Source organism: Macaca mulatta, chromosome 2 (assembly GCF_049350105.2).
Source record: "Macaca mulatta isolate MMU2019108-1 chromosome 2, T2T-MMU8v2.0, whole genome shotgun sequence".
In the NCBI taxonomy this organism is placed as follows: domain Eukaryota; kingdom Metazoa; phylum Chordata; class Mammalia; order Primates; family Cercopithecidae; genus Macaca; species Macaca mulatta.
The window spans coordinates 10,121,482-10,133,855 of NC_133407.1; the positions used below are offsets into that span (position 1 = coordinate 10,121,482).

The 12,374-nt window shown below is 39.1% G+C and overlaps 1 protein-coding gene across 27 annotated transcripts in view; it reads right to left on the reverse strand.

Moving 5' to 3' along the window:
- LPP (LIM domain containing preferred translocation partner in lipoma) overlaps window positions 1-12,374 on the reverse strand; it is a 723,625-nt gene that overhangs the window by 355,054 nt on the left and 356,197 nt on the right. For all 27 annotated transcript variants that reach the window (XM_015132425.3, XM_077991214.1, XM_077991207.1 and 24 more), the window contains one exon: window positions 1,128-1,253. In XM_015132425.3, coding sequence (XP_014987911.2) covers window positions 1,128-1,253 — 126 coding nt within the window. The remainder of the gene's footprint in view (window positions 1-1,127; window positions 1,254-12,374) is intronic.

Genomic DNA, 12,374 nt, shown 5'->3' on the forward strand with positions numbered 1-12,374 from the left:
GTAAACAATAAAAAAGCAAAGAAAAGCTAACAAGGTACCATTTGCACTTAAAAACCAGATTAATTGCAGCCATCAAATTCTAGTGAATTTGAGGAGAAACGGATATATTCAAACTAATTGGTGGTACCAGTATAAACTATTCACAACCTTTGGAAAGAAAAGTAAATAAAGCGGTCACACTCATCAATGTAGCAACCCCACTCCTAGAAATCTGAGGCCAGGAAATAACTCAAATATACACAATATGTCCCTTGTAGCATTATTTATAACAATGACAAAAATAATGAAAACCACCTTAATATCCAACAAAAGTAATTTCTTTGCAAAAGACACAGCTCTTCACCTCAACCTTGCATAGCCAAGCTAAATCATATTTGTGAAAACTATAACAACATGTAACAAAATAACCATATAGACAAAGCTGCAAAAAGAGCAAGGCAATGGAATAAGAGATTTACTTGTTTATATAATATTTTTGTATAATGTTGTGCTATTTTTAAAGAAAGTACTCAAAGAGTCAATTTAAGAAATTTCTGCCAGTTGACTAACACACATTGATATTAAATAAAAAGACAACTTCCATCATTGACTCTAAGAAGATCAAGAAAGAATAAAAGGACCGGGCATGGTAGCTCAGGCCTGTAATCCCAGTACTTTGGGAGGCTTAGGCAGGCGGATCACGAGATCAGGAGTTCAAGACCAACCTGACCAACGTAGTGAAACCCCGTCTCTACTAAAAATACAAAAATTAGCCAGGTGTGGTGGCGCGTGCCTGTAATCCCAGCTACTCAGGAGGCTGAGGCAGGAGAACTGCTTGAACCCGGGAGGTGGAGGTTGCAGTAAGCCAAGACTGTGGCATTGCACTCCAGCCTGGGTGACACAGTGATACTCCATCAAAAGAAAAGAAAAAAAAGAAAAGAAAAGAAAAGAAAAGGAAAGAAAAGAAAAGAAAAGGAGAAGAGAAGAGAAGAGGGAAGGAAGGATAAAAGAAAGAAAAAAGAAATAAAGAAAGAAAGAGAAAGAAATAAAGAAAAGAATAAAAGAGCTCTCAGATGCAGCACGTTCTTTCCTATAAGAGTAGCATATCTGGGAATGGCTGTGTGGAGACAATTGTGGGCGGCACTAACCTGCGGAGGCCGAGGCTTGTAGGGGGAGCTGCACTCAAGGTCAGCCAAGATGCTGGTCAAGGAGTCAATCTCAGCGTCCAGGCTGGAGCGCCTCTCCTCAAGTGTCTTGCCTCCGGGATTTCCTTGCTGGAAGCAACGCAGACATGTTAATAAAGGAAATTTCCATTGATATCATTATAAGTTCAAATTTCTCAAGTTATAATGTGGCTTTGTCCAAGTTTTTCTGCACCTCTTTTTTTTTTTAATTAAGCTTTCATAAAATCTTAGTGAGGTAGGCTGAGATAGAATTATCACTTTGTGACAGATATGAAAACTGAAAAATAAAAGATTTGTCCCAGGTCACACACTTATTTAGAAGTTTTTTTGTTTTGTTTTTTTGTTTTGTTTTTAAAATAAGTATACAAGTAAAGGAAAATAAATGTCTCCATTCCTGCACTTAAAGAGCAGAACCGGCTGAAGAGAGCTCACAAGCTCTTGGTGTTTTGAAACCACTGCCTAGAATAATATTTATCAGAGTAGCAAGGAGCAGGGAAGGGACACTGACATTCCAGAAAGAGGAATCAGCACTTGAAGACATTGGAGCGTGAGCGTGCTTGGAAGTCTGAGGTTCGGGGGTGTCAGGTATGCGTGTGTGCTAGAGATGGCGAGACCCAAGGGATGCCCCTAGAACATGAACTGGGAAGAGGCCTCTTAGGGTTCTGCCAAGGGGCTGCAGAGGAAGCGTGTTGCAGTGAGCATAGACAATGAAGTCAGGATCTCCGGATTTCCTATGTCAGAGCCTCGTATCACCTGCAGTCAGAATCAACAGGAGAGCAGAGGGCAATAATATCGAGACAGGGTGTTTCCAGGAATTATGATCAAGTTTGGGAAAAAGAAGCAAAGAATCTGCCTAGAGTTAAAAGCAAGAATGTATAAGGTGAGATGACCCCAGTATTCGGAGGCAGGGTGAAGTAAAAAAAAATAACCTTTTAAAGTGACAGTTTAATAATGATCATGTATGTGTATGGAAGAAGCTCTTAAAACTTCATTAAGAGACCAAAGTGTATCTTTAGCAAGACTCAATGGCAATACAATAGTGGAAAGTTACAATAATCTAATCAATTCTATTGGACTTGCCTAAGGACGTAAAATATCAAGAGAGTATCTGGTGTCTGCGAGAGTTTAGAGAAAGCATTAACCAACCAAGAAACTAGAATATCTTCAGTAGGAACAACAAGTAGGGTGCCATGACAAGCTAGCACTAAATCTTATAACCCTTGAAGTCAATCTGTTATTTTAGTGAATACGTTGAAGCAGGTGTAAAAGGTAATGGCCTGTGAAGACCACTAGTTCCATATGCCCTAGTAGCTTACTCACCAAACCACCTTACCTGAGTCTTGCAGCTTATTTAACTTTCTGTGTAAAAGAAACATAATGGGATCTGGTGCTTTGATCATTCTTTTTTGAACTTAGTTAATCCTTAGCTTGAGTTAATCCTTCCTGGGCCTGATCTGTCTCAAGCACAGTAACATCAGCTGTCTCTAAAGTTGTGGCCCAGGTCCTTGGAGCCAAACCTACCTCAAGAGGCAGTTGGCTTCCTTGTTTGTGAGCCCTCTTTAAACATGGATTTCAGGCCAGACACGGTGGCTCATGCCTGTAATCCCAGCAGGTTGAGAGGCCAAGGCAGGTGGATTATCTGAGGCCAGGAGTTATCTGACCAGCCTGGCCAACATGGTGAAACCCGTCTCTACTAAAAATACAAAAATTAGTTGGGCGTGGTGGCAGGTCCCTGTAATCCCAGATACTTGGGAGGCTGAGGCAGGAGAATTGCTTGAACCCTAGAGGCGGAGGTTGCAGTGAGCCAAGATCGCACCACTGTACTCCAGCCTACATGACAGAGTGAGACTCTGTCTCAAACATATATATATACACACACACACACATACACACACACACATATATACACACATATATATTTTATATAGATACAGAGAGAGAGAGAGAGAGAGTTCACATTATCACATTATCTAGAGCAGGCACCTTATGATTTTCTCCTTCTGGATGTATTATTATGACCCCTCTACATCACATCATCTTATTCCCTTACCCTTTTAAATCTATTTTTTAATAATAACTACCACCATGTGTATTTTTCTGTTTATTTTCAGTCTCCCCTCTAGAACATATAAGCTTCATGAGAAGCTTTGTATGTTTTGTTCCTGTTTCCTAGGAATCTCGTTCAAGGCCTAGCCCATAGAAGTGTTTAATAAGTATTTCTGAATAAATAAACCAATGAATAATGACAGACTGTGACACAGGCAGTAACCTTTCTCATAGCACTATCTTTTGGGTAAACACAGTCAGAGGTACAACAGTAAGCAGTGGATACTCTAGAATTTGATATAAAAAGGGAACCAGAGAGGTTCAGTGTGCATCTGTGTGTGCACACACGTGTGAGTGTGTACATGCTCACACTGGTAAGCATGTGCATATCATCAAGCTGGATGGCCTAGATTTGAAGGCTAGCCTTGCAAAATTGAGCGATATTCTTCAACTCTCTTGCCATAGCCAAAAATAGAAAAAGAGTGACACGACAGGTTGGTTGAAATTCAGACTTTTCTGAGTCTGAATTTCCAGTCTGATTAAACCGTTTAAGGCCAACAGGTCTATACACTGAAAACAGATGTTTTCAAGGTGCTAATCCCTCTATCAGAGGAGATTTCATGTTTATCTCAAAGGGCAGTAACAACTATGACACATTGTGGTATTATTAAGAAAAATTCCATTTAACATTTAAAATTCATGTGAACATTCTGGGTAATGGGTCCTGGTACAAGGAAAGGCAGGACATTACTGTTATGGAAGGCAACTAAAAACTGAGTAAAGCTGATTCTCTTGTGTGCAGACATAAAATATTATAGTAGACATAAACTTGGTAAGTGTATTTCCATGTACTCTTAGATAGTCCAATATATTGGCAAGGGTGGTAGAGTGGTGTCTGCTTAAATCTTTCCCTGGGCCATAGTTTTCTTATCTATAAAACGAAGAGAATATCACATGTTTCACCTAAGCCAGGGTGATGTTATAAGATTCAGATAAGAAAATGGATGGGAAAATACTCTGTAAGTTGTAAAGTGCTATAATTATGACGATTTTCCTAAATAGCATTAATTATAGCAACCAGTAACTATAAATTAATATGAATAATATAGCTATTGTTAATTATTCTTCTTCTTGAGGGAAGCATCATTCATTAAGCGTTCCCTCGGGGTATTAGTAAAGAGACAGGATTTAATCAGGTCTTCTACATCTGTACTTTACTGAAGCAGAAAGTACATCAACTGCCTATGGCTGAAGTCACTGCAATATCTAACCACTGAGACTCAACAAGTCACAGAATTACCCTGAACTATACAATAAAACAAGTAATTATGATATGCAACCAGTCTGTGCTTGTAAGACATCAATTAGTTTCCAGCGTCCTTATTCTCCCTACCCTCTAAGTTCAGACTGCTCCCTATTTTCAGTTTCTCAAATTAGGTTGATGCAATTTATTACAAGTTCCAGTCTAACGCTGTGTGATTTTGCACAAAAACTGGATAACAGGGCAGCACGGTGGGGCAGGGGGGGAAGATTGTGCAAATACTATAGTAGATTTGCTCCTATATTTCAATCCTATTATGAACTAGAATAGGCCTTTTTTTTTTACTCTCAAGGCTTAATTTTATATCTCAGTTCAAATAACTGTTGCCCTGCCCAGGTCCTGCCACAAATCTCTAGACACTCATTTACTTTTAGATTTAGGGGCTTTTGCTACTTTCAACCCCTTATACCAGAGACCAGGATCCAAAATCCTATAACCAAGCAACAGAATCCAATAGACTTACCAACATGTCTTCTCCCTAACTTCCTATCCTTGTAGCTCTGCTAGTTACCTGATTGATAAATGACCTTCCCAACACCAGTAACAAGGACGGTTCTTGTGACTAGTGCTTTTTCTAGTTATCACCACAAACTTTTACAAAGTAGTTAATGTAATTATAACAATCCCCACACTCTTCGACCATCACTAGAGAGATTTCAAAGATTACATCGTCTTAGTCTGTGTTCTGCCAAGAAAAACAATGCCTGCGAGAAAAGCTTGCATGTAGGTCATTTATTTTGGGAATCAATTCCGAGAAACAGTACTGAGGGACTAGAAAGAGTTAAGCAGAGAAGGAAGGAGATATGGTTTGGCTGTGTCTCCACCCAAATTTCATCTTGAATTGCAGCTCCCACAATCCCCAAGTGTTGTGGGCAGGACCGTGGGGGAGGTAATTGAAACATGGGGTCAGTTTCCCCCGTTTCCCCCACACTGTTCTCCTGGTTGTGAATAAGTCTCACAAGTCTCAGAAGGTAAACGAATGTAGAGAAGGCCCGGCACAGAAAGTAAGTGAAAGGTGTTGCAGTTGAAGCCAAGTGCTACCAGGTCACAACTGTGCAGAGATGATCGCTGTAGCAGCTGCTGGTACACGAAGGTGGGAGGGGAGGATGCGAGGTGGGGCACCAAAAGTGTCTAGTGACAGCATCCTTTTATCAAGGACCCATGAATAAACCATTTGAACATGTTATTTTTATATTTATTTTTATCTATCCTCTGAATACATACATGATAAAAGCTCACCAAACCACAGTTGGGACTTATTATGACTTGACAAATCATAGTAAGTGCCGCCAGCAGAACTATAGGATGATGCCTCCCCCATTGTAAGTACATAAAGACAGTCCAATAAACAAGAGCCCAGAACCAAAATTTACAGCGTGGGAATGAAATAAACTTAGGCCATTTAAAGGGGTCATAGTTTAGCACAACTATCACTAACCCACTAACTACAGGTGATAGACGAGGAGTACCAGCAATTAGTTATGAAAGAGCATTCATTTGTATTTATTTACTTGTTCATTCTTTATATCCAAAAATATTTAAATTCACAGAGAAGTCGAACAACTATTACAATAAACTCCACTCACTCATCCTTCACCCAGATTCATCAGTGGCCACCATTTCATCACACTGGCTTTCTGTCTACATATATTAGATTTGCTGTTGCAATTGAACCATCTGTAAGATGTTACAAAACCACCCCCACCTCAGTTTGCATCTCCTAAGAATTTCTAATTTTTTCAAAACCATTATCACACTGGAGAAATTTAACAGAGAAACAGTATTATCTGGTATCACCCATACTCACACTTCACTAGTGGTGCCAGTAGTGTCCTTTTATCTACTGTTAATTTCCACCCCAAATCCAAACATCACATAATAAAATGATACGTCTTTTTATTCTCTTTTAATTTAGAGCAGGGTCCTAGCTGATTTTTTATTTTTATAAAGCTAACTTTTAAAATAACTCTGGTCAGGTGTCTTATAAAAGTCCACCAATCTGATTTTTCTTGATGATTGGATCCAGATTAAGTAAATTAGGCCAGAATATCACATGCATGAGGCCACATCCTTTCTGCTGCATCCCATCAGGAAGCTCATGGTGTCAGTCTGGCCCATGTGTGGTGATGCCGAGTTTCATGACTCGATTAAGATAGTGTCTACAAGATTTCACCATTTTAACCATGACTGCAAAATTTTTAAATTAAAAATAATCTGTGAGGTGATACTTTGGGGCACTGTGAGTATGCTACTTGTCAAAAATCTTTCACCCACCCAGTGGTTTTAGCATCCATAGATGATCTTTGCCTGAACTAATTATGGCCTTAATGATTGTGAAATGGGATAAAAATAAACAGATCTTGCCTAATACATTAACGATTTATTTGTTCAGTATTCATTTCGGTTTCAAGGTAGAGGAGCAGGACTAACTGAAAAGTACCGTGCTATGAAAAGAAAAATCAGAAACTTAATCATCAAATAAAAACTGTTACATAGGAAAATCTTACCCAGGTTATTAAAGGAAACAAAAGGCCAAGGGGAATGGTCTATTTAATTAAGAACCAGTCTCCACCCTTGGATGTTTATATACTAGAATTAGATCCAATGCCCAGCATCTTACTCAAAACATACATGACCACGAACTAATCTTCAACAACCTTCAGAATCTTTGTGGTAGACAAACAACCATAGTGACACATCACAGAATGTGAATTCGGAAAGCCAGAATTTGTATGTGACTGCTCAGTGACAGGCCTGAGAAAGTAACCACATAATCCTTAGAGAAACCTATCTTAAATATACTAAATCAATATTTTTTCAATTGTGTTTCACAGAGCTCAAGGAATGTCTTACCACTGATCCCATATGGAAAACAAAGGGGTTCCCAGACCCTACCCAAGCTTGAGCTTCCTTTTGTGATTAATTAGAAAAGCTTTCCCTGATAACTTAGGAATATAAAACTATCTTAACTTAGTAAAACCTAAGAGGATGATAATACAAAACATTACATTGTGTTTACATATAACTTTTCTTTTCAATGGTGGTTTCATTTAAATTTAATAATACAACAGGAATTTCACTGCACTTTTTTTCTATTACAGTGAGTAAAGTTTATTACTCTCTTCTTTCTAATATCAGTGGGAAAAAAGATGGTGATAACTAAAGAAATTTTTAAAGTGTGTGCTTTTTAAGTAACAAAACACACTATTTTGTTAGTCTGTTTTGCATTGCTATAACGCAAAACCTGAAGCTGGGTAATGTATAAGAAAAGAGGTTGATTTGGCTCATGGCTCCACAGGCTGTACAGGAAGCATGGAGCTGGCATCTGCTTCTGGTGAGGGCCCCAGAAAGCATTTACTCATGGAGGAAGGTAATGGGATGCAGCGTGTCATAAGGTGACAGGGGATAGATGAGACAGGGACGAGGGGCACCATACTCTTTTAAACAATCAGCTCTCCTGTGAACTAACAGAGAATTCACTCTGTATGACCAGTACCATGGGGAGGGCACTGATACGGTTTTGCTGTGTGTCCCTATCCAAATCTCATCTTAAATGTACTCCCATAATTCCCCATGTTGTAGGAGGGAACAAGTGGGAGATAATTTGAATCATGGGGGCAGTTTCCTCCATACTGTTCTCATGGTAGTGAATAAGTTTCACGAGATCTGATGGTTTTATCAGGGGTTTCTGCTTTTGCATCATCCTCATTTTCTCTTACCACCGCCATGTAAGAAGTGCCCTTCACCTCCTACCGTGATTCTGAGGCCTCCCCAGCCATGTGGAACTATAAGTCCAATTAAACCTCTTTTTCTTACCAGATCCGGGTATATCTTTATTGGTAGTGTGACAACAGACTCATACAGGCACCAAGCCATTCATGAGGGACCTAAACACCTCCCACCAGACCACATCTCAATATTGGGGATTACATTTCAACATGAGATTTGGAGGAGAGAAATATCCAAACTGTTTCTATCTAGTTTCTCTTGAAAGTGTAATTGTTTTGTTGTAAGTTAGATCAATCTTTTATCTATCATCTGTCTTTGATGAAATTGGGGACACAATCAATATTTATTTATCTATAATCATTTGTATTATTTCCTCAAAGCATCCCTAACAAAAAAGAACACTGGTGAAGGTTTTAGAATCAGGCTGTAATACCTGGATCTCCCAATTGCTGGCTTTGTGACCTTCAGCCATTCACTTGAGCCCTCTGGGTCCCACATGCAGTTGTAAAAATTAAATAGGTTCATGCACATCAAGTGATATTCACATAGTAAACATTCAATAAATGCTAGTTATGTAATTGTTACTTTGACAATAGTCTCAAAATAAACGCTCTGTTAATAGTCAGGCAATTGAGTATGTGACTTTAAAAAGTATTTTGATCAAAAGTAAAACTAAGTTACTGAGAGGCTTCAGTAGACGGGCTTCTAGGCATCTGAACATGTGTAATGGTACCAGGAATTAACTATAAAGAACACAATCCTAGATCAGTGTTTTTCAAACATTAGCCTATACGGAGCCACTGGAGGACTTATTAAACTTTAGATTACCAGGCTGCACCTGCCACAGTTTCTTATCTGTACCTCTTGGGTGAGGCCCAAGAACTTACATTTCTACTAAGTTCGTAGGTGCTAGTGATGGTGCTGATCTGAAGATGTTCTCAACATCCTCAATGATGGTGCTGGTCTGAGTCATTCTCAAAGTGAGGTGTTCTCACTTTGAAAACAACTTTTCTAAGTAGATTTCTAACACCATGAACATTTAAGTGTGTGGGGCAGGGAGAGTAAGGGTGGGTACTGAGTGAATTTATAGTTTTTTTCCCCTTAAAAACAACCTATATTATGTCATATATGTGGTTAATGATGCCATGAAAATACCAATAGACAGTCCAAATAATGGCTAAGAGGTATTTGGATAAAAACAAAAATGAAGACAGTAACATTTCTACTTGATATAATCTCTCATGCTGTATAATAATATGAGCAGCCTCAACAAACAGATCCTAGTAATGTTTAGTGGAGACAGGTAGTATTCAGTAGTGAGAATTGCACAAAATATGATCTATTTTATCTAATAGAAATGTCATTTTATGGAATGAGATACAAACTGTTGTAAGTCAGGGAAAAAATGAATTCATTCCTATTGGGATGTGTCTTTCCCACTCATTCAGTTGAAGTTGTTTACCTTTCCAAACACCCTACTTACCCATTTCCCCAAATGTACCCTCTCCAGGGGAGGAGGACTTACAAATAACCCGCTGACTTGATAACTGACTCCTCTTTGTCTAATTTTCCATGACACCAATGTGCATAGCATCACTCTCATGAAGGATTTGAGTGGATGGCTTTTCTCTCAAGCTGCTCTAGAAAATAGTTTATGCTAACTAGTATGCAGTGTAGAAAAGCCATGATACCCAACCTTGAGGAGTTTCTATATATTCTACTGAAAAATATCACCTGCACCTTTGCCTGGAGATATCTAATTCACTATGTTCTTTGAATCTCTGTAAATCTACGTGGAAGAGACAGAAATTTAAAAACAAAAACAATCCCCTTCCCTAAAAAACTTCTTATCTAATGGCTAACAGAAATATAATTCAACTTTTCTAATGTACAAAACCAAGCCGAAACTCAAGTCGTATTACTATCTGAGAAGGACACCCTCTCCACATGTTAAGGGCAGTGGGAAAAGTTGTCTCAAACGCTGTCTTGGGAGCAAACACTAGAGCATTCATAAGAGGGAATATATTTTCATAATCTGAAGTGGAATACTGGCTTGACAACTGAGAACACAGCACTAAATAAACAAGAAATAAGGTAACAACAGAAGACAAGAGTTTTTCATGATAAAGCACAAAAACGCTACATTAGGCCATTTTTGCCTCACTATAAAATAATAGCTGAGGCTGGGTAATTTATAAAGAAAAAAGGTTTAATTGGCCCATGATTATGCAGGCTGTATAAAGAAGCATGGTGTCAATATCCAGTCGGTTTCTGATGAGAGCCTCAGGAAGCTTATAATCATGAATGAAGGCAACAGGGAGCTACCACGTCATGTGGCGAGAGGAGGAACAAGGCTTGGGGAGAGGTACCACACTCTCTAAACAACTAGATCTCACATGAACCCAGAGAAAGAACTCACTCATCACCAAGGGGATGGCACTAAGCCACCATAAGAGATCCATCTCCATGACTGAATATCTCCCATTAGGCCCCACTTCCAACACTGGAGATCACATTTTGACATGATTTGGGGGGAACAAGCATCCAAACCATATTAAACGTCAAGATAGAACATAAATGCTAGGCTTGATAAATGCTTGGATTTTTTTCCTCACAATTATATTATTTTATCCTTTTCAGCCCTAACACACACCCAGCGTCAGCAATGTTTGGCCAACCCAAATCTCCTTTCAAGGAAACGGTCCTGCCCCCATCCTTTGTTGCCAAAAGAGCCATGTTTTGAGCCATGTGACTCTATTTCAGAACGCTGAGGCCCACAGAACCAAGGGTCCATTAATAGGCTGGCGAACCTAACTTTTGGACAGTGACAAGGAGATTAGATGGGCAAATAAACCTCCTTCTCTTATGCATTTGGACTGAAAAACATGTAACAAAACTGCCGCCAGGCACAGTGGCTCATGCATGTAATCCCAACACTTTGGGAGGCTGAGGTGGGAGGATCACCTGAGGTCACAAGTTCAAGACCAGCCTGGCCAACATGATGAAATGCTGTCTCTACTAAAAATACAAAATTCAGCCATGCATGGTGGTGGGCACCTGTAATTCCAGCTACTTGGGAGGCTGGAGGCAGGAGAATTGCTTGAACCTGGGAGGTAGAGGTTACGGTGAGCCGAGATCATACCACTACACTCCAGCCTGGGCAATAAGAGTGGAACTCAAAAAAAAAAAAAAAAAAAAAAAAAAGAAAAGAAAAATTGCCACAGGTATGAGCTATGGCCATGATCAACCAAAAAGATGATGTACATGGTTAATTATTAACAATCCAAACATACAACAGGAAGTTGGAAGTCTATCATTGGGTAGAGGAAAACAATGAACATGTAAACACTAGAGAAGCAGAGGAATGGAGAGGGAGGAGAGGAAAAGAGGACGGGAGAGAAGAAAAAAAGCAATGAGAAGAAAAGAAAGATGGTAAGAGTTCAGCCACAAATCTGCCCTGACCCTGAGCTTTCTGGTATCAGATTTCATTCAGATGGATCCTTAAGATAAACTCCATTATTCGGTGCTACTCCAGGGGGCCTCTCTTTCACACAGTCAGCCCTACGGAAGCAGCCTACACAAGACCAAGTCCCCCTGACACTATCAGGTCTCTTTGACTTTCTGGAACTCAACTTTTACCTCTATAAAAATGAGGGTATGCACCTTCCATGTCCTTTTCTATTGTTTCTTTTAATCTCTAATACTGCATAGGTCTACAATGACATTTCACAACTTGCCTGTCACTATCTTTGCTGTTCAAAAGCAATCAGAGTAAACCTGCAAGAGTTAGGCCAACTCTGAGTTTAAGCCAATTCTTTTACAAGTAAGGGCAGAGTCATGGTTAAAGTGGTCTGAACTTGAGTATACACAAGTAGCCTCATTGTTCACTGTTCTATTCAAATAAGAAACCAAAATTAAATACGCAACAAAAACCCTCCACTTTTCACAATATTTACCTACTTGTTGAATGATTTCTACTGAATTCCGATCCTCATAAAATAAAAACAATACAAATAATATATTTTTAAAGTAACCCCTTACAATTAAAATAAAGGTCAATTTGCATAGATAATAATAAGGAACAATACATATATTATCTATTCATCAATAAAACA